This window comes from Acanthochromis polyacanthus, chromosome 4 (assembly GCF_021347895.1).
Source record: "Acanthochromis polyacanthus isolate Apoly-LR-REF ecotype Palm Island chromosome 4, KAUST_Apoly_ChrSc, whole genome shotgun sequence".
NCBI lineage: Eukaryota > Metazoa > Chordata > Actinopteri > Pomacentridae > Acanthochromis > Acanthochromis polyacanthus.
The window spans coordinates 12803323-12824594 of NC_067116.1; the positions used below are offsets into that span (position 1 = coordinate 12803323).

General features: G+C 40.2%; 1 protein-coding gene across 1 annotated transcript in view; it reads left to right on the plus strand.

The window, feature by feature from the left end:
* LOC110955651 (1-phosphatidylinositol 4,5-bisphosphate phosphodiesterase gamma-1-like) overlaps nucleotides 1–21272 on the plus strand; it is a 57338-nt gene that overhangs the window by 25894 nt on the left and 10172 nt on the right. Inside the window, exons 3-20 of the mRNA XM_022200730.2 lie at nucleotides 1082–1175; nucleotides 6439–6486; nucleotides 8161–8245; nucleotides 8401–8481; nucleotides 9332–9366; nucleotides 10076–10148; nucleotides 10241–10336; nucleotides 10433–10551; nucleotides 12155–12240; nucleotides 12891–13011; nucleotides 13247–13415; nucleotides 16512–16631; nucleotides 16727–16834; nucleotides 17736–17920; nucleotides 18284–18484; nucleotides 19551–19670; nucleotides 19782–19965; nucleotides 20099–20176. Of these exons, the coding sequence (XP_022056422.1) occupies nucleotides 1082–1175; nucleotides 6439–6486; nucleotides 8161–8245; nucleotides 8401–8481; nucleotides 9332–9366; nucleotides 10076–10148; nucleotides 10241–10336; nucleotides 10433–10551; nucleotides 12155–12240; nucleotides 12891–13011; nucleotides 13247–13415; nucleotides 16512–16631; nucleotides 16727–16834; nucleotides 17736–17920; nucleotides 18284–18484; nucleotides 19551–19670; nucleotides 19782–19965; nucleotides 20099–20176 (2003 nt within the window). The remainder of the gene's footprint in view (nucleotides 1–1081; nucleotides 1176–6438; nucleotides 6487–8160; nucleotides 8246–8400; nucleotides 8482–9331; nucleotides 9367–10075; nucleotides 10149–10240; nucleotides 10337–10432; nucleotides 10552–12154; nucleotides 12241–12890; nucleotides 13012–13246; nucleotides 13416–16511; nucleotides 16632–16726; nucleotides 16835–17735; nucleotides 17921–18283; nucleotides 18485–19550; nucleotides 19671–19781; nucleotides 19966–20098; nucleotides 20177–21272) is intronic.

Genomic DNA, 21272 nt, shown 5'->3' on the forward strand with positions numbered 1-21272 from the left:
GATTACCATTGTAGCTGCATAGGAACACATTTATTTGTCACTGGAGCCTCATGCATTACATACACTTGGCAGAATCTAAATATGAAATTGATTTAAAAACAATACACATTTAGTTTTAAATAAACTTAAAAAAGGGTCATAAAGTTGTCCTATGATGGAATAATGCAGCCTTACCTGAAGTTTACTGAACTTGGAAAAAAAAGCAATTTGGTAAGAAAAACAACTTCTTAAGAAAGGAGTTAAAAACACAATTCAAACTCTCACAGTTGCCTGTACAAGAAGAGATGATCCATCACAGTTTATGTTTTAATGGTGCACATTTCTAGCAAATTCACAATTAATCACATTATGTAGACACAAGTGATAAGGAGGAAACAAGGGCCTTTTCTGGGTTCCTCTGAGTCAAAGCCTGCCGTTTCCTACTCAAGATGGGAATTTGAAAAACAAACCCAGAATATCTGGTTTCATTTCTTTAAAAAAAGTAAAAAAGCAAAAACAAATTCAAGGTCATTGTTGTTTTTAGACAGGAGGATGAAGTGTTTCTGTTGGAAACTATTTTCAGTCATGTATTATTGCACATTTCTGTTTCTGTATTAAGTATTCAATTTTAATATTTTTACTAGATTTTGGATAAGAATGAGCTCAATGGTCGAGGGAAGCAAAATAAACCAAGTTTTGATATACAAATTTTGTTATGAGAATACTTTTAACAACTTTTAGTTTTTTTCATTAGGATTTGACGACAGTTATAAATTTATAGAATATCAGTGTACTTACTTATTGTTGGCAGGATACATTCATTCTAATCTCTCTTCAATCCTTTTTTTTATCTGATTATACCAACTTCTGCATTATTCTGATGTCTTGTGATTTTTATTTGTAAAACTATTCAACAATGCCAATGTAACAACATACAGCTTGTGCTGCTGTCTATACTCAGGCAACCAGCTCAAGTACATAAATGACAAGCAGCTGAAGTAATCGTTAGTAAAGCAGGGAAATATAGTGCACTGGGAGCCACCAAAGTCAGAAATTGTCTAATAAAACATGACTCTGTCATCCTGTGTCTCTGTGTTTGCAGCCTTCAGTGAGGAGGAAGTCAACATGTGGATCACTGGACTCAACTGGCTGATGATGGAAACCCAGAGAGCTCCGGCACCACAGCAGACAGACAGGTATGTGTTTTACTGGGATGCACACCTGAGACTTGAGCTATATCTCAGTTCCTTAAAGCATCACTTCTCGGTCCACTATCTTAAAAGCTAGAATTCGCATTTGTGCTCTGAGGATGGAGTCATTTACCCAACAGATACGCCCCTCTATAGGAAATCTACGGCTGATCCATCTGATCACAACGTCACTGCAGTTTTATACCAGAGTGACAGATAACAGAACAATCTGTAGTAAAAATCTCAAGATTTTGGAGTCGAGTGGTTATTTATTTATTTATTTATTTGATAGAGACAGTGCACATTAATGAACATCTATTTAGACAACAATAGATGCAAATATACCAAATTATAGCAACAATGCTAATTTACATTCACAGTACCGAGGCAGGTAAAAAAAAAAAAAACATAGCAGTGAAACATAGGACAATTGGTCACAATAAAAACACACTACAAAAAGCATACAAAAAAGTTAAAGGTCAAAAGTCACAAGACTGGTGCACTTTCAGGCACTGTTTAAGGTGAGTTCTGAAGGTTAGTAATGTGGGACGCTCCCTTATGGAGAATGGACAACTGTTCCAGATCTCACAGGAGGAGGATTTTATCCGAAGGCTGTTTTTCTGTGTGAGACTTTACAGTCCCCTCTAAAGGAGGCCCTGGTCCTGAGACCGCTGTGAACCCTTCTTATAAGAAAGTCAGACTGTAGCTTTGATTGACAATAGAACCATGGATAACTTTCCTTAATCATCTGAAAGATGTAGCTCTTCTTCTCTCTTTGTGTCTGATGAATCATATTCAGGGTAGTCAAGGGGAGGAGGAATTTCTCTGATCATTTACCTTCTTATGCATATTCTTAAACCTTATTGTTTCTAAAACATGTGGGCTACTACTTATTTACTAGCTTTTATGGTTTTAATGTGTTAGAAGCAGGAAAATGGGCAGTGTAATTTTAACAAGGACATAACTGTGATGGCAGACGACTGGATCCGAGCATCTCCAAAATAGCAGGGGGTTGTGGGAGAAACCTGGATGAAATTAGAGGAATCGACATGCTACCTAGGAGGGGGCTGCATCTGTCAGTTTGTACAATTCGTTATGGTTCGTTATCTCAGCAGTTTCCTATTTTTCACCCCACCTTTAGATGAAAAACTCAGTGTGTTGTTAATGAGGAGCACAACCTGCTCTTTTAGGTTACAGTGCATTGTAAGATGTGAAGCATACTCAGACAAATGTTGATTATCCTCACAGGAACGTCATTAAGATTGATGACAGCATTGTAATACTAATGATTGTAACCTTTACTCATACAGTAACCTTTGAATAAATGAAGATTTAACAGTTTCACTAACAACAAAACCAATAAAATAAGTACAAAGTGAAATGAAAGCCAGCACAGTCAGATAATATTGGCACTGCTGTCGTTAAAACACGTAGCTAAACTTCCTCTCTGTGATAAAGTGATATTCGCTTCCATCAAAGTAGTCGTGAGCTGGATGTGAAAGGGAGTCGCAGGTTGTAGGGGAGGACTAATATTTGTTTTGGGATGAAAATATTTACTCCAAATGAATGTGCAGAGGCTGTTTTTGGCTTGCGTGGTGAAAGTGGGTGAACAGAGAGACGTTGTGTCGGAGAAAGACACAGTTTTGTTGTTGACATCATGTGAGGGGTTTATGTTTGGAAACGGTCAGGAAATTATACTGCTAATTTTGTCTGTTTATGAAGTAAACTGTTTGGGGAGATGACCCATCAGCTGAATAGGATTTTCTTTAACTGAATGTGAAAATACAGGCTGGCCTTATTCAGACTCAGGCTGTCAGCTTCTATTTACAATGTAAAGCGGAGTTTAAATACAAATAAGTCTCTCCAGTTTTGGGAAGCAAATATGAACTACAGTCATACTTCATGTATTGTGCATATTTGGTCATTTTTCCAAAGAGATTTAACCCATTTGTAGACATATGTGGGAACTCTTTAAACTTCTTGAGTTTGTGTGGGCATCTTCCATGACATTTTCTGTCTTACATTTGTCATAACTGCATATATCCTATCAATGTTTATATAGGGTTTTCCCCGTTTCATCAAGCCATGTAACATTAGCTCTAAACAAATTAAAGACACCTGTGTCTTTTCAACATGCAGCTCTACAGAGGCCTGAGTGTTAAATTTGCTATTTCAGTCAGAAAGCTGAGGCTAGTTAGACTAGCTTGACAATGTCCGTAGATGTGTACTGTGATGAACCACCTGCCTATCATAGTGTAGGTTCCTCTCATGCTAGATAAACAATTCTGACCCATCTGAACTCCACACACCTGTGAAGGTGCCCAGTGGTATCAGGCTCAAAGACTTTAGCAGTAGATTATTTAAATCCTGAAAGGTCCAAGCTGAAGACTCCATGGATCAGACTTTGTTCATTCCATTTTTGGACTGACCTGTCCTGGGTGTCCCCTGCCTTCGCCCGAGTCAGCTGGGATAGGGTCCAGCACCCCCCGCGACCCTAGTGAGGATAGAGCAGTGTATAGAAAATGGAGGGATGGATGTTTTTGGACTGTGGCAGGAAGCCGGAGCACCCGGAGAAAACCCACACATGCTGTATACAGGGAGAACATGCAAACTCCATGCAGAAAGATCCCAGGCCTGGGCCGGGACACAGACCGGGGATCTTCTAGCTGCAAGGCGAAACCGCTAACCACCAATCCACTGTGCAGACCTCCAACAAGTCTAACAGTTGTAATTTAGATATTCGATGTGCAAGGCAGACTGTGTCTACTTCTGTCAGAAATCAAGAGCTTGCTTCAAAATGTAATATAATGGCACATTTGCCAGAATAATCAATACTCAGTTAATTGGAGCCAAAAATTCACACCCCACATCACTGCTGAAAAGCAAATACAACTTTTGTTTTTGTTGCAATATTATCACACGTCATCCTCTTTGCATGTCCACTTGTATCACACAATGGACAAATCTGTAGGATCTATGAATGGCAGCCATATATGTCAAATATGAACATTTTATTTAAAAAAAGTTAACAGAGTCTGATATACACACGTGGACAAAATTGTTGGTACCCCTCAGTTAAAGAAGGAAAAACCCACAATTCTCACTGAAATCACTTGAAACTCACAAAAGTAACAATAAATAAAAATTTATTGAAAATTAAATAATCAAAATCAGCCATCACTTTTGAATTGTTGATTAACATAATTATTTAAAAAAACAAACTAATGAAATAGGGCTGGACAAAAATGATGGTACCCATAACTTAATATTTTGTTGCACAACCTTTTGAGGCAATCACTGCAATTAAACGATTTCTGTATTTGTCAATGAGCGTTCTGCAGCTGTCAACAGGTATTTTGGCCCACTCCTCATGAGCAAACAGCTCCAGTTGTCTCAGGTTTGATGGGTGTCTTCTCCAAATGGCATGTTTCAGCTCCTTCCACATATGTTCAATGGGATTCAGATCTGGGCTCATAGAAGGCCACTTTAGAATAGTCCAACGCTTTTCTCTCAGCCATTCTTGGGTGTTTTTGGCTGTGTGTTTTGGATCGTTGTCCTGTTGGAAGACCCATGACCTGCGACTGAGACCAAGCTTTCTGACACTAGGCAGCACATTTCTCTCCAGAATGCCTTGATAGTCTTCAGATTTCATCGTACCTTGCACACTTTCAAGACACCCTGTGCCAGATGCAGCAAAGCAGCCCCAAAACATTACTGAGCCTCCTCCATGTTTCACCGTAGGGACAGTGTTCTTTTCTTCGTATGCTTGGTTTTTGAGTCTACGAACATAGAGTTGATGTGCCTTACCAAAAAGCTCCAGTTTGGTCTCATCTGTCCAAAGGACATTCTCCCACAAGCTTTGTGGCTTGTCAACGTGCATTTTTGCAAATTCCAGTCTGGCTTTTTTATGAGTTTTTTTCAGCAGTGGTGTCCTCCTTGGTCGTCTCCCATGAAGTCCACTTTGGCTCAAGCAACGACGAATGGTGCGATCTGACACTGATGTACCTTGGCCTTGGAGTTCACCTTTAATTTCTTTGGAGGTTGCTCTGGGCTCTTTGGATACAATTCAAACGATCCGTCTCTTCAATTTGTCATCAATTTTCCTCTTGCGGCCACGTCCAGGGAGGTTGGCTACTGTCCCGTGGGTCTTGAACTTCTGAATAATATGAGCCACTGTTGTCACAGGAACTTCAAGCTGTTTAGAGATGGTCTTATAGCCTTTACCTTTAAGATGTTTGTCTATAATTTTTTTTCGGATGTCCTGGGACAATTCTCTCCTTCGCTTTCTGTTGTCCATGTTCAGTGTGGTACACACCTTTTCACCAAACAGCAGGGTGACTACTTGTCTCCCTTTAAATAGGCAGACTGACTGATTATGAGTTTGGAAACACCTGTGATGTCAATTAAATGACACACCTGAGTTAATCATGTCACTCTGGTCAAATAGTTTTCAATCTTTTATAGAGGTACCATCATTTTTGTCCAGGCCTGTTTCATTAGTTCGTTTTTTTTAAATAATTATGTTAATCAACAATTCAAAAGTAATGGCTGTTTTTGATTATTTAATTTTCAATAAATTTTAATTTTTTGTTACTTTTGTGAGTTTCAAGTGATTTCAGTGAGAATTGTGGGTTTTTCCTTCTTTAACTGAGGGGTACCAACAATTTTGTCCACGTGTGTATGTGTCATTATATCAGCCACAAAAAGGAGGATATGCACACTGCACAGCCTACGTGTAAGAAATTGAGATGGCAGCTTTCAGTGTGTGTGATAAAAAGGGAACATTTTAAATGTAGAGGAATATACATCAGAGGAAGGATCAGCCACAGGTGACAGTGCTGTCAACACCCAAACTAGGCGCCCTGACAAAAGCAATAAAACAAGACAATCTGCTGAAGGCTATGAGGGACCCGATAGAAGTTTGACTATGCGTATATTAATGTTGTTTATGTATAATCTGTAGGGTTTTATGCACATGTTTGTAAGCAATTAAATAGGGAAGCAATTTATATAATTTACAGACATTCACTATAAGTAGACATGTATGTATTATAAATATAGAAAACATTAAACATATATAGTATCGCACTGTATCACTGATTTTGTGTGCAGTACTGTACACCCTCCTTATATTTCAGTTTCCCGTAATACATTAAAATGTATTTTAGCCATAAACCAACACTCCCTCCTTTTCAAATGTGTGCTGGATTTTAATTCTTTTAAAAATGGCTGTCACTGATGTTTCATTTCTCCCCCCCCCATTCCGTAGATGGCTGAGGAAACAGTTTGAAGTCATGGACAGGAACCACGAGGGCAGGTGGGTGAGTCGCCACAAAAATGTCAACACCCAGTCGTAGCTTTCACAGCAGCCTGTGATGGATGCCTGTTGGCTTCAGTGACGCAGCAGGTGGGATGTAAAGGTGAAACCAGACCCAGATGCCATGAAAGAGTATATAACGGTCCTGTGAGGGATTAGCCCTGACCTCCACCTCCACGCCCTGAAGCGCCACATGTCACGCGCACTCGTCTTCTCTCGCGTTAATAAGTCTGGCTTTCTGTTTGGGTGGAAGGCGCTCCAGGACAAACAGCCTGCCATCGCCTGATAAGGAGCAGGAAGTGATGTGATGGGCTGGGAGAGGGCGGCTTCCTGTCTCCTGTGAAAATAGTAACAGTATCTAGGAGCAGGAGGGACGAGGGGGGAGGCATGGCTCAGACCTGCCACTGATGGCGGTCGTTGACCCCAAAACATCGTCTCCGCCTCAGAGCACTGACCTGGATTTTTCTCTCTATCTGCTTTTCTTGCTTCCTTCCTCATTCTGTTAGTGATGGCTGACAGCTGCATGTGTTTGAATAATCAGGAAAATACAAGTGATTATCCATGTGCTGCTTGTCAAAAAAACTGTAACGGTAAAGACATCAGACCTTGACTGAAGCAACGGCCTCAACTTCAATGCAAATATGCAGAACTGTTTAGAGACCTCCCAACTGTTAGTTGGAAAAATATCAAATTTTTCAGATTTTTTTTTTTAATTTAGTCTAGCTTCAATAGTTATTGTATGATAGATTTAAAATGTGATTGAGCAGTGAATATCACACAAGGAGAATGATTTGAATTTGTCGGTTCATTAACACAACCCACAGGTTAGATGTGCTCCATAATGTATATTCTAAAATTTCAGCCTTTGCGATTTGCTGATTGCATTGTTTCAAATTGCACATTTAATTTAAAACTGATTAACTGGTTAACCCTAGTTGAAACCCTCTGTACAAACAGTCCTACTACAAATCCACCACTGTGGACTTCTCAGGACTTATCCATCAGAAATGATACAAGGAATAATTGATTGAATTGTGGGAGTGTGTCATCAGTTCCCGTCACCCGCTACATATTTATATCAGACGATTCATTTTGTACATAACGTACGCATGCATAACACAAGTCTGTGCTCAGCGCAAGGTCATTTCTTTGTGGGTACATCTATGTTAAGTGGCCGCGTTCTGTGGTACCGTGATTTCTGATCATCAATAACTAATATCAAATGCTGCATTTCTATTTTAAAAAAACAAACAATGCATTTCTGACGATGGGGGAATGAACAGTTTTAGTGGAGTACTGCGCTTCGTGAGTGCTTTTCTAGTTCATAATGTTATGCACTTTCTCAGTGTTTAATTTACCTTAGTTTTAGAATTCAGAGTTCTTTTCTTTGTCAACCCTCTGAACACCAAAACCTACAGGTGGGTTTTAAAACCAGTCATTGAAGTTCTATAATTTATCAATACACAAGCAAGACACTGTGAAAATTGTGAGAATAATCAAATTTTCATTTTCCAGTGGCCCCCTTAACCAATAAAGTGTGAACTCGAAATATCCTGACTCTGTCTGGCTCCTAAAAAAATTCATTCAAGTGTCTTTTATGACATCCAGTCTGCTGCTGTGTGTTTAGACCTATTGCACTTGTCTGATGCTTTCCTCTTCTTGTTTCCTTCCCAGCGTTACAGTGAAGGATGTAAAAGCTCTGCTGCCTCAGATCAACTACAGAGTTCCCAACACGCGCTTTCTCAAAGACAAGCTGCAGGTCAGAGCAAAATAGAAGGCGAATAAGTTCACTTTCATGCCTTTGTTTCTCTACCTGCAGCTCCTCTACCTTTTGAATTTTCTCTCCTTAATATTTTGCTTCCATCACAGAGCTGCTTTTTGTCAAACTAACTCACATCCTCCCTGTTTCCACAGGAGGTGGAGGCCAGGAACGACCTGTCACACCCCAGCTTTGCACAGCTCTACAGAACGCTGATGTTCGACGCACAGAGGAGTGTGAGTGTTAACACAGACTCAGATACACTCACAGCTGGGCCAAACAAGTGCTCAAATTTTACTCTAAAAAGTTGTATCATCTCAATTAAAACATATTCACATAGCAAAAACAAAACAAAACAAAAAAAACCCACTCATTTTCAAAGGACTCTAAAATGATCTTATTGCATTTTCAGCTTCATAAACTGAAATTTTGAAGTTAAAACCCTGGAACTGAGCAGGTTGGAGGTGGTACTTGTTGCTACTTTACTCCAGATAGTCAAATGAATCATGCTTGGAAGTTTTGACATGATTAATGCTCATCAAACTTACATTTTCTCTGCAGAGTAAAGCAGCAGCTGCCACTTAGTCTTCAAGTAAACCTCAGTACTTAGAAGCAATAATGTGATTAATGTCATAATGTCATGTTATTGATTGTAAAAAGACAAATAAAAAAAACTATGGATGTCTGGAACACTTACCTGCCAGATGAAATCGTTTCGTAGATACTGAAAGTTTTGGAAAAGGTTTTTTACTTATTTCTTTTTTCCAACTTTTAAAACTACAAAATACAACAACAAGGATGCTTCTTACAGTTATCTTGAAGATTCATGATTTTCTACTTACCAGCTCCATTATTTTAGGATTATCTGTTTATTGCTACTATCCTCATTTGAATTTAATCTCAGGAAATGTTCAGTGCCTTAAAAATACACTTCGGCACTGTATTTGAGTAACTGCACCAGTACTTTGATGCTTTTCCACCTCTGCACTCGTACCACACCACGCTCACTTTGTCCTTTACTGTTTATGCCTCACCTGGCTCCCTCCCACCTGTCCATCACCTGGTTCCTATCCTTCTGTTCCTCAGATTATTGAGCAGCTGGAGCTCTCCTTTCCTCTGCGGTGAGTCCCTCCACCTCATCTTCTTCCTCGGTGTCCCGTCCCTCGTCTTCACATCCCCCACCGCTCTCCCACTTTCTCTTTACAACAGTTTATCAGGAAGCTTTTTGCTTTCAGGGAACATTTCCATGTGCTGTTGCCAATTTAATGCTATTTTAGTGTGGGTTTTTTTCTTGGTTCTATGGTTGTGAAAAAATGTTTTAATGTTACATACACTACTGTTCAAAAGTTTGGGGTCACCCAGACAATATCATGTTTTCCATGAAAAGTCACGCTTTTGTTCATGTTCTAATGCAATTGCACAAGGATTTTCTACACCAACACCATTAGCTAACACCATGTAGCATTAGAACACAGGAGTGATGGTTGCTGGAAATGTTCCTCTTTCACCTATATGTAGATATTCCATTAAAAATCAGCCGTTTCCAGCTAGAATAGTCATTTAACACATTAACAACGTCTACACTGTATTTCTAATTACTTTAATGTTGCCTATATTGAAAAAAAATGCTTTTCTTTCAAAAATAAGGACATTTCTAAGTGGCCCCAAACCTTTGAACACGAAAAAATGTCATAATTAGATTTTGACACGGGCAAGTTATCCTAGTCAGTTGCCAGACAGAAATTTGTGTTTCCTGTCTCATTCACTGGTACTTTGCTTCAGCTTTAACTCATCTGTCAACTGACGTGTTGAACATTGTTGTGCTTTCAGAAATGTTGACAGACCAGAGCTTTGTCAGATCTCCCTCTACGACTTCCAGAAGTTTTTACAGATGGACCAGAAGGTACTCTGCAAATTCAGCGCATGTCAGCACAACACTGAAGATGTCCTCAAAAACTGCTTTCCACTCACTTTTCTTTATTCACATCTTCCCAGGAGTCCTGGGCGTCAGATCTGAGTCGTGTCAGAGAGTTTCTCATGGGCTACATGAGGGGAGGACCGCAGCCAGAGCCGATGCTACAACTGGATGAGGTGGTTGTACAAAGATGCACAAAAACCAGAACAGACTGAAGGATACACCTTTCCCCCACCTTACACTTTGATGTTTTTTCTTTGTTTTTTTTGTAGTTCCTGACTTTTCTGTTCTCCAAAGAGAATTCTGTGTGCGACCCTCGACTTTTACACGTTGTTCCCGATGACATGAAAAGACCGCTGTCTCAGTACTGGATTTCCTCCTCACACAACACGTAGGTCTCATAGTCTTTTTTCAGTGTTCGCAAATAACACTATCTTTTGATTGTACTACTGAAGGAATTAAGGCCTGCACAGTGGTTGCTGGTTAGCACTGTCGCCTTGCTGCTAAAAGAGCCCTGGTTCGTGTCCCCCTGTTTGTTTCACCCCAAGTCAGCTGGGATAGGCTCCAGTTGCCCCGTGACCCTAATGAGGATTAATCGGTGTATAGATAATGGACAGATGGATGAAAGAAACTAATTGTTAAATCTGCTATTTACCCCTCTGAACTACAGGCACTGTCTGTATGTTTTCTGATGCTGTCACATTTTTATTCACTGTCAACTCACTTTTCAAGCACTGATGCAGTGGAAACTTGTCAAACACAAGGTACCCTGCTTTGAAACATAACCTGCTTTATCATCCATTTCAATCTAAATGGGACCATGACTGCCAGAATGGACATCATGCTCTTTTGAATGAGACTTTAAACTAACAATTGGATCTGTAAGCGCATTAGAAAATGTCTACTAAGATTACCGATGACATGAAAAGTAAAGTCATTTTCTCAACAACCTCTAGAAAATCTGACCTCTTTATCCAACCAGAGGAGTTGCCCCCTGCTGGCTGTTGAAAAGAATATAAGATTAAGATTCCCCCACACTGGTTTTCTCACTTTTCAAAATCAGAATCAGATTTTGAATGCTACATGCATCTTTAGTACACATCTACCATTATTGCTTTTTTTACAACTCAAAAGTAAATGTGTATATAAATTTCAGAACTGACCAGTTTGTGATTTTGTCCTGCAGTAGGCTATAAATGTCACATTTATACTGAATATAATCAATCAATCAAATGCCATGCCATTCAGCGCAGGCGATCATTTCTCTCCAGCTCCTCCAATCTTTTGCTCTTTGAATTGTGACTGTCCCTTCCATATGTAGCCATGATGTCAGTCTGTCTAACATTTTTGTTCTCTATCTACCTTGTCCTCTCTTAACATTAATTTTTCCACTTGCGACGATATATTCCAAGGTCTCTTTCCTTAAGATGTGTCCAAAAACTGCTGCGTGATGTTTCCTAATTTTGTTCAGTAGTGTGTAATTTTGTGTTGAGTGTTTTTAGAACACCTGCATTGGTTATTCTGTCCATGTTCGACATACGCAGCATGCGTCTGTAAAATCACATCTCTGCTGCAATGATTCTGTTTGACATTTTATTATTTATGTTCCAAGATTCAGATCCGTATATCAGAACTGGTAGGATGTAACAGCTGAGAGTCCTCATGCAGATGCTAATTGCTATTTTCGTATTTGTCAGTATAGTCTTGATTTTTGTAAATGCTGTTCTTGCTGTTCTGAATATAATACAGATTAATTAATCCATAGCTCAATATGGAATGAAAACACAATTATCAGTTCAACATTTGACTTATTAATCTATTAAAAATGGCAAACATTTACTGCTTTCCAAAGTGGTGCCCTACATGGATGTATGAAATTGCTAATCTTTTAAATCAATGAACGACAGCAAAAAGTGTAATTTGCCAAATTGTCAAAGCATTTCTCTACATTATTCATTTTGCATGAGCCTGATTCCATCATCTTGTTCTTTCAGCTACCTGACGGGTGACCAGTTTTCCAGTGAATCATCTCTAGAGGCCTACGCTCGCTGTCTGAGGATGGGCTGCCGCTGCATTGAACGTGAGAGATGCAAAGTTTCTTGTCCAGAAAATAGAGAAACTCACTTGATGCTTTTTTTTACCCTCACCAGAAAGCGAATCCTTCCTGCTGAACAGTACCGTTCAAAAGTTTGGGGCCACTTAGAAGTGTCCTTATTTTTGAAAGATAAGCATTTTTTTTCAATGAAGATAACATTAAATTAATCAGAAATCCAGTCTAAACATTGTTCATGTGAATGAGTATTCTAGCTGGAAATGGCTGCTTTTTAATGGAATATCTACATAGGGGTACAGAGGAACATTTCCAGCAACCATCACTCCTGTGTTCTAATGCTACATTGTGTTAGCTAATGGTGTTGAACGGCTGATTGATGATTAGAAAGCCATTGTGCAATTAAATTAGCACATGAACAAAAGTGTGAGTTTCCATGGAAAACATGAAATTGTCTGGGTGACCCCAAACTTTTGAACAGTAGTGTATGATGTGCAGACAGTGTTGTTCCATTGATGTTTTACAAGTTGTTGTTGAGATGAGTTTCTCTCAGTAGCTTTAATACTAAAGAGAGAGTTAAAAATTTTTATGTGTGTGTTGTATAACTCTCAACAAGTTAGTGATTAGTTGCAGTAGAAGCTAACAAACTGCACTTTTCATGTTGTGTTTTCTCATGTTAGTGGACTGCTGGGATGGACCTGATGACCTGCCAATCATCTATCACGGCCACACCTTAACCTCCAAGATCAAATTCCTGGATGTGCTGCACACCATCAAAGAACATGCCTTTGTCACATCTGAGTGAGTTCACTATGAGAGTGTTCACTTCCAACCTTATCTCCTTGGTACTCACATTATCTTTATAATTTGATTTCTGCTGCAGGCCAACACCACATGTTTGACCTACACTAACCTCTTTCCCCATCTCTGCAGTAAATGTAAAGTCAAGTAAATGTAGTTTTAAAGGAAGACTGACTCGGGACCTTTTCCAGAATTTGGCACTAGAGGTTCTCTACCTGATGTTTTATCTGTGCAGGTATCCTGTGATCTTGTCCATTGAGGACCACTGCAGTGTGGTCCAACAGAGGAACATGGCCACACACTTTAAGAAGGTGTTTGGAGATCTGCTGCTTACCAAACCAGTTGACAACAACGCAGAGGAGCTGCCTTCACCGTACCAGCTCCGCAGGAAGATCCTCATCAAGGTACACGCACGCACGCACACACACACACACTATGTTTTCCTATCATTGTGGGGACATACCGTTGACTCACATTCATACCAAACCCCTACCCCTTACCCTCACCCTAACCCTAACCAAAACAATGCCTAACCCTAAAGAAACATTTTTGCACTTTTACTTTTTTTTAGTAACAACAACATGGCCAAGAAAACACTGTTTCCATTTGTGGGGATCCAAATGAGGTCCCCACAAATGACATGTTTTTTTGGTTTTCCTATAGTTGTGGGGACATTAGGGCCCCACAAGTATAGCCAGAACCTGCCCCGCCACCCCACCCCCCCACCACACACACACACACACACACACACACACACACACACACACACACACACACACACACACACACACACACACACACACACACACTGTAAAGTCCACATGTCAACTCTGAAGAGCTCCTGACTTGACAAACAAGTCCGGTCACATTTTACATTCTGGACACATTACCTAATAAGAGGATTTAGGAGTTATTACACACTGATGTCATTGTTTACATGTGGGAACTGTTCTCCCTGTGCATGCGTGGGTTTTGTCCAGGCACTCCAGCTTCCTCCCACAGTCCAAAAACATGCTGAGGTTAATTGGTTACTCTAAATTGCCCGTAGGTGTGAATGTGAGAGTGATTGTTAGTCTGTTTATGTAGTCCTGTGACAGACTGGCGACCTGTCCAGGGTGTCCCCTGCCTTCGCCCGAGTCAGCTGGGATAGGCTCCAGCACCCCCTGCGACCCCAGTGAGGATAAAACGATGTATAGAGAATGGATGGATGGATATTTGTTTCGGTGCTAGACCTTCATCAGGCCAGACTTCCAGTACAAAGAGAAGCCATCCCAAATGGGGAGTGGCTGTAACTCTGCAGCCAATCAACATATCGCTGACACCATAGGAAAGAATGAATTACACAATATCATTCGAACAAATGACAACTTTCAGTAACAAAGAATAAATAGGAATCTTAAATTCATCCCAGAAAATGTTTGCATAAAATGGGTACAATTTAAAGACATGAATGATTGAAACCGGGCTGCACGGTGGAGTAGTGGTTAGCACTTTTGCCTTGAAGCTAGAAGAACCTCAGTTTGTGGCCCGGCTTTCCCAGGATCTTTCTGCATGGAGTGTGCATGTATGGGTTTTCTCTGGGTACTCTGGCTTCCTCCCACAGTCCAAAAACATGCTGAGGTTAACTGATTATTCTAAAATTGTTTGTAGATGTGAATGTGAGTGTGATTGTTTGTCTGTAGGTGTAGCCCTGCGACAGGCTGTCGACCTGTCCAGGGTGTCCCCTGCCTTCACCCCAAGTCAGCTGTGATAGTCTCCAGTCCCCCCGCAACTCTAATGAGGATTAAGCAGTATAGATAATGGATGGATGATTGAAACCCCCAAATACCAAAACAACATTTGGCCAGATTTTGGTGGATGTGAGTAAAAAATAACTGACTTGTCGAAGTCTTGGTTCTCATGATGTCCCAAGACCCACATATCAACCACCACTGACTTGTCTGTCTTCAAAAGCACGAGAGACTACGTATAGGTGACGTTTTTCGTCTAGTTTGTAATCTGGAAAAAGATAAAATGTCTCATAATGATGTAAAAAATATAGTGTAAAAATATGAAGAGAATCTTGTGTACAATCTAAATGACAAGAAACTGAAGAATATGGGTTGTTTGTCTTGATGGCAGCAATATGCCGCAGTTTTACTTTCACCTCCTCAATATGCGCAGTGTTTCTTGGACTATTATTTGAAAATGTTCATACAGCATGTCAGGCTGGCCAGTGTGCTCGGCATCATTGAGGACCATATTCACATTGGTGTCATGGTGTAGATGTAGAACACAGCAGTAGTTGCGCTTTGAGAAATTTGTTCCTAAATTTTCACGGATTTTGCAGATGGCGATTTTTTAATGCAAAATTCGCTTTCACGTGTTTAACGTAACTTTCCGTTTAAAATTATTCAACTGTAAAGGCGATATTTTGGAAAGCTTTCTGCCCTCATATATACTGGTGTACACTGCATGCCTCCTGTTTTCATGAAGTCTCTACAAAGTGCAAAGTTAGTACGACCTGTAGTGTCACAATGGACACATTAATGAGAAATATGACAGACTAAAATAAACAGCAATTTTTCCTGAAGGTAGTGTCTACAGATACGGACCCGTACCCGGAGCCTGTGGCCTACGGATACGGCACTTTCCCTTATCATAAATATTAATGAGCCGTACATAAATATTAATGAGCCGGCTGATGAACGCGCTTTGTGATTGGCTGGTAATCCGACGACATAAATATTAATGAGCCGGCTACGCTGATGAAGGCGCTTCCGTGATTCGAGGTGAATCTGCGGATTGAATGGCGTAACTAACAGCCAGCAAACTACAAGTATTTTTTTACCTTCAAAAGTAGCGACAGACTATTACATATTAACAACCTAAACAAAACCCTGACGTATTTTCTACGTCTGTCAACACAGACCCTGTCACAGTCACTTTAATGTTAGCGGACTCTGTTGAATGGCTAATTTACATCACCACAAACAAATCTCACAATATCACAGTGAATCGAGTTTGTGTTTTTTTTTTTAATTCATGCCGAATTAAAGAGCTGCTCCTCACCATTCACGAGTGTTTGTTTCATATTCGACATCCTTAATTTTATCTTGTAAATTAGCGTCCGAAATTAAATGGGAACATTTGCAATGGAGTTCGTCAGCCGCTTCCACCACTGAACGCGGTAAACTAATCAATAGGAACTGGACTTCAAACAATTTAGACACAGCGTCTAAAAGCGTAAAAACTACATTGTCTACGTAAAGTGTGAGAGGAGACGGTGTATTTTTAGTTACATTATACAATGTTCGCCGTCAAAGTCATTCATATAAACTGCCTGTAATGTGCAGCAAATAGTAGTTAACCGGCGCCAGCTCTTCAGTGACCTTAACGGGTCCGTACCTCTAGTACAGATGCTACGGGTACGGGTCCGTACCTCCAGCATCAACCTTTCCTGAAAAGGGAAGCTGTCACTAGTGTAGCTCAGCAGGTCTCCTTTTCCTTTTGTGCCACAGCACAAGAAACTGGTGGAAGGGACCCTGTATGAAGAGGTGACGTCAGCAAGCTACTCTGAAAACGACATCAGCAACTCGCTGAAGAACGGCATCCTTTACCTCGAAGACCCCATCGACCATGTGAGTGTGTGAGTGCTTATGCAGAAAACATACACTTGACAATGACTGCACTTATTTCCATGTTACTGAAATGTGTCTGTGTGTGTGATTTACAGACATGGACACCTCACTATTTTGTCCTGACCAGTAATAAGATTTACTACTCAGAGGAGACATCTCACTACCAGACAGCTGATGAAGAGGAGGAGGATGAAGGAAAAGAGGTACAGACATAATGCCAGTGGCTGACGCTGATCTGACCATCACTGTTTTCTCATTTGTGGAAGAGATAAAATAATATAATCAGCAACTGGAGTTGATGTAGTTAATCCACCCTGTTGAAACCAAGTAGGTTTGTTGGTGTTTTTTGCTCATGTCTCATTTTTAATCACTTTAGGTAAATTTCTCACTGTGATATAAAGTCCAGCTGTGGAAACAGCCATGGCTAAAGGTGGAGAGAGATGAAATGTGTCTGGGAATCATAATAAAAACTAAATTTGAAGTTCTTTGGTTACTACGAACGCAGTGGAGTTATGTGAACGATTGGCATTGGTTTGTCTGTCTGTTTATCTGTGCGCAACATTACTCAGAAGTGGACCAACAGATTTGGATGAATTTTTCAGGGAAGGTCAGAAATGACACAAGAAGTCTTACCAAAACTGAAAAAAATGCTAACTTTACATACCATAGATATTTTACTACTTGCATTTTTAATACTTGGTTGCTACACAGCCTGCAGCTCAACTGAGTTCAGCTTATGATTGTTTTTCACATGACTGTTGTCATTTTCATGATGAAACAGATGAGTAGTTCAGACCTCAGAGACTGTCCTTGTGTTCATTGTTTTTAATACCTTGAAATTTGTGAAGCATCATTCTTCACCTGGGTATTTCTTATACTTCATTTGATACAGGGTTTGTAGTAAATTCTGACAACAAAATGATGTAAGTGGAGGGAAAGTGAACATAGCAGTAAAAGGTCATAGAAGTCCTCAATACGCACAAAAAATGACCAGACAAAGCTGCCTGAAAACAAATTCCTAGCACACATTCAACATGATGCACATAATGTTTGTTTGTTGAATAACATATGTCTTTTCATGCACTCTCCCCTGTAATTCATCAGGAATGCAACAACAACGAGCAGCACTGTGCAGAGCGCTGGTTCCATGGGAAGCTGGGTGGAGGTCGTGATGGTCGGCAGGTGGCTGAGAAGCTCCTGCAGGAGTACTGTGAGAGCGGGGCTAAAGATGGCACCTTTCTGGTTCGGGAGAGTGAGACTTTTGTTGGAGACTACACCCTCTCTTTCTGGTCAGTGTGTTTTCTGTAAGAAGTACTAAGAACAATTTTTAAAGTATATTTTATTTAGCAAATATTTAGAACTGAGACAAGAAACCTGACCTTTGACTCAATGAAAATGTCTTTTTTGTGAAATATTTTGCTTTCTCATGCATAAATTACACCTTCATCATGATCACAGTATCACTCCAAATTTTATGTACAGACAAATTGCTAAAACGAAAGAAGAACAAAAAACTAAATGGAGTAGCTTGTGTTAAGCTTTAAATATCTCCTAACATAACTTACTTGATTTGGTGACAGTAATGTGAGAAATGTTTCTTTTCTTGCTGAGTTGTTCAAATCCTGGTACTGACTCTGGTGCTGCTCCTCCAGGCGCTCTGGTCGAGTCCAGCACTGCAGGATTCATTCACGCCAGGAATCTGGCTCCACCCGCTTCTACCTGACTGACAACCTGGTGTTTGACAGCCTCTATCGCCTCATCTGCCACTACAGAGACACACCGCTCCGCTGCAATGAGTTTGAGATGAGGCTGGGCAGCCCTGTTCCTCAACCCAACGCACACGAGAGCAGAGAGTGAGTGACTGATTTAAAAAAAAAGCTTCACTGGTGGAGGAAAGGAGGCAATCCTCTAAAAGTATTAACACCGAACTGTGTAAATACTTCACAACAAGTACAAACCCTGCTGTACGAATGTTAGTTAAGTAAATGCTTGTCAGCATAGTCTGGAAAATGTAATTATTATTAATTATTATAGATGCATTAATGTGTAAACCACATTTTCCTTTTTTTTTCTAACCAGGCTGCAACTGTTGCAGCTGCTTTCATTATGGATAGATCTCTTAATTGCTGTATATTCTCAACAGATTGTTTGCTCTTTAAAGCTTTAGAAATAAGTAAAACATGGACGTCACTGTTACTCTGGATGCGATGTGACAGCTTTACAAGGCTTGTCCTGTCCAATCCGCAATCCAAACCACAAAATTGTTAAAACACAGCAAAATGAAAAGCGACTAATCCAAGTCTGTGAGAAGCTTTTCTTTGCTTTTTGCAAAAAGCAAAGAAGAAAAAAATGAACCATAGCTTCAGTCTGCATAAATCTGAATTCAGGCTGAGTCTTTTCAGCTATACTTGTATATCCAGTTTAGTATTTTAACCTAGAACAAAGAAACACATTTTATAATATTTTAGTTTTCTATGCAATAATTCAAATTGTGATGTTACTATAATGGTCAAATGCATGCAGTGAAGTAGAAAGTACAATAATAATGTAAATCTGACTTGCAAAAAAGTACAGTAAAGTACATGTACCTCATATTTGTACATCAAGGATAAAACCAGTTTATTTCCACTTGTTCTGGTTCCCATGAATGCAGCTTTTTGCATGTTCTATGTCCATGGTAGAGATTTATACAACAAAATAGGATGATTGATGACCTTTTATGAGAGGTAGGGGTGCAACATTACCCACATACGCTCTTAACCAGATCAAAACCACTGACCAGCGTGGAAAAAGTGTCACTCCACCTCCTGTAGAGAAAATCTGTAAACCACATCATGAATTTGTCTTTGGGAATTTTTTACTAAATAAAGTTGGCATTGATGGTATTAGTTTGTTAAAGGGAGGTTTCCTGTTGTCCAGGTGGTTTCACTCCAGTCTGTCCCGTGTTCAGGCTGAACACATGCTGATGCGTGTGCCCAGAGACGGAGCTTTCTTGGTGCGCAAACGCAGTGAACACAACTCCTACGCCATCTCCTTCAGGTAGCATGGCAACACACACTCAGAGATGACAGCATGAACCCATCTGTTTGCTGCTCAGAGTTTTGTGTCTACTTTTTCTGTAGCTAATTATTTTTCTGTGCTTGTGTCCAGGGCGGAGGGTAAGATCAAACACTGCCGTATCCAGCAGGAAGGGCGTCTCTTCATGTTGGGCAGCTCGGCAGAGTTTGAGAGCCTGGTGGATCTGGTGAACTACTACGAGAAACATCCTCTGTACCGCAAGATGAGGCTCCGCTACCCCATCAATGAGGACACTCTGGACAGGATGGGCACCACGGTTAGTCCTCGCTCCAAACGAATCACTTCAAATGTCATTTTATTCAATACATACACTACTCATTCAGAATGAATTTAACTTAAGTCTGACTTTTCAAAGGAAGTAGCCACCATTCTTTACTTTGTTTTCTCAGGAGCTTGACTATGGGGCACTATATGAGGTCCGCACTCCTCATTTCTATGTGGAGGCCAATAAGATGCCCACAGCACGGGTGAGTCAGACTAAACACACCCTCATGGTGTCCTGTAGATTTCCAGTTTAATCACGCTTCCTTTAATCCATGACATACTAGACCCCCGGTCAATAACTGGTGGACCGCAGTCCAAGTAAGGTTCCAGCACCTATCCATCTACCCATTATCCATACACTGCTCAATCCTCACTAGGATCCTGGCTGACTCAGGGTGAAGACAGATCAGCAGTCCATCGCAGAGCCACACACAGAGACAAACAGTCACACTCACAATCACATGTACAGGCAATTTGGAATTATCAGTTAACCTTAGCATGTTTTTGGAATGTGGGAGGAAGCCAGAGTACCTGGAGAAAACCCCTGCATGTACAGGGAGAACATACAAACTCCATGCAGAAAGATCTCAGGCCCAGGCCGGGATTTGAACCGGGGATCTTCTAGCTGCAAGGCGATGATGCTAACTACCGACCTTTTAACTTGTGGCCAAATCAAAGTGAAACTAATGTTACTAATTGAATATTCTTTGTAGTAAATACTAATGAACACATTTTGTTAAAGTTTTCTTACCAGCTGCAGTACCAGCAGTTTAAACGGACCAAACATAAAAACAGATTTATAAGATTTCTGCATCACCAACTAATTACATGTCGGGTTTCCATGGCTTCAGTTTTAGTTGAATACCCCTGTACTATACTACATATGTACAATACACCGCAGATGACCGCCGTGTTCCACCAGGACGGTTATTTCTGTTGCACAGCACGCTAACTTCTACTTTTGATGCCCAGCGCAGAACCCAATTGCTTGATTAATCGGCAGAATAATCAATAGAATACTGGACTGCTAAACTAATCGATAGCTGCAGCCCTAATTATAACATCTTTACTGTAGAATTTAGTGAAAGTTTGCAATATTTAATTCTCTGTTTTGCTATTATTGAAATACGATTCTCTAATCATCAGCAAAAGTCAGAAGTACACAACTCTTTGCAGTAGCAGCATAAGTACAAAGTACAGTAAATATTTGTTTTTTGAGCCAAAGTTTTGGGAGTTCAGTGAACTTATTTAATTCACTGACAGTAAGTAATGGTGAAAAGGAAGAGTTTTGCATGGGTG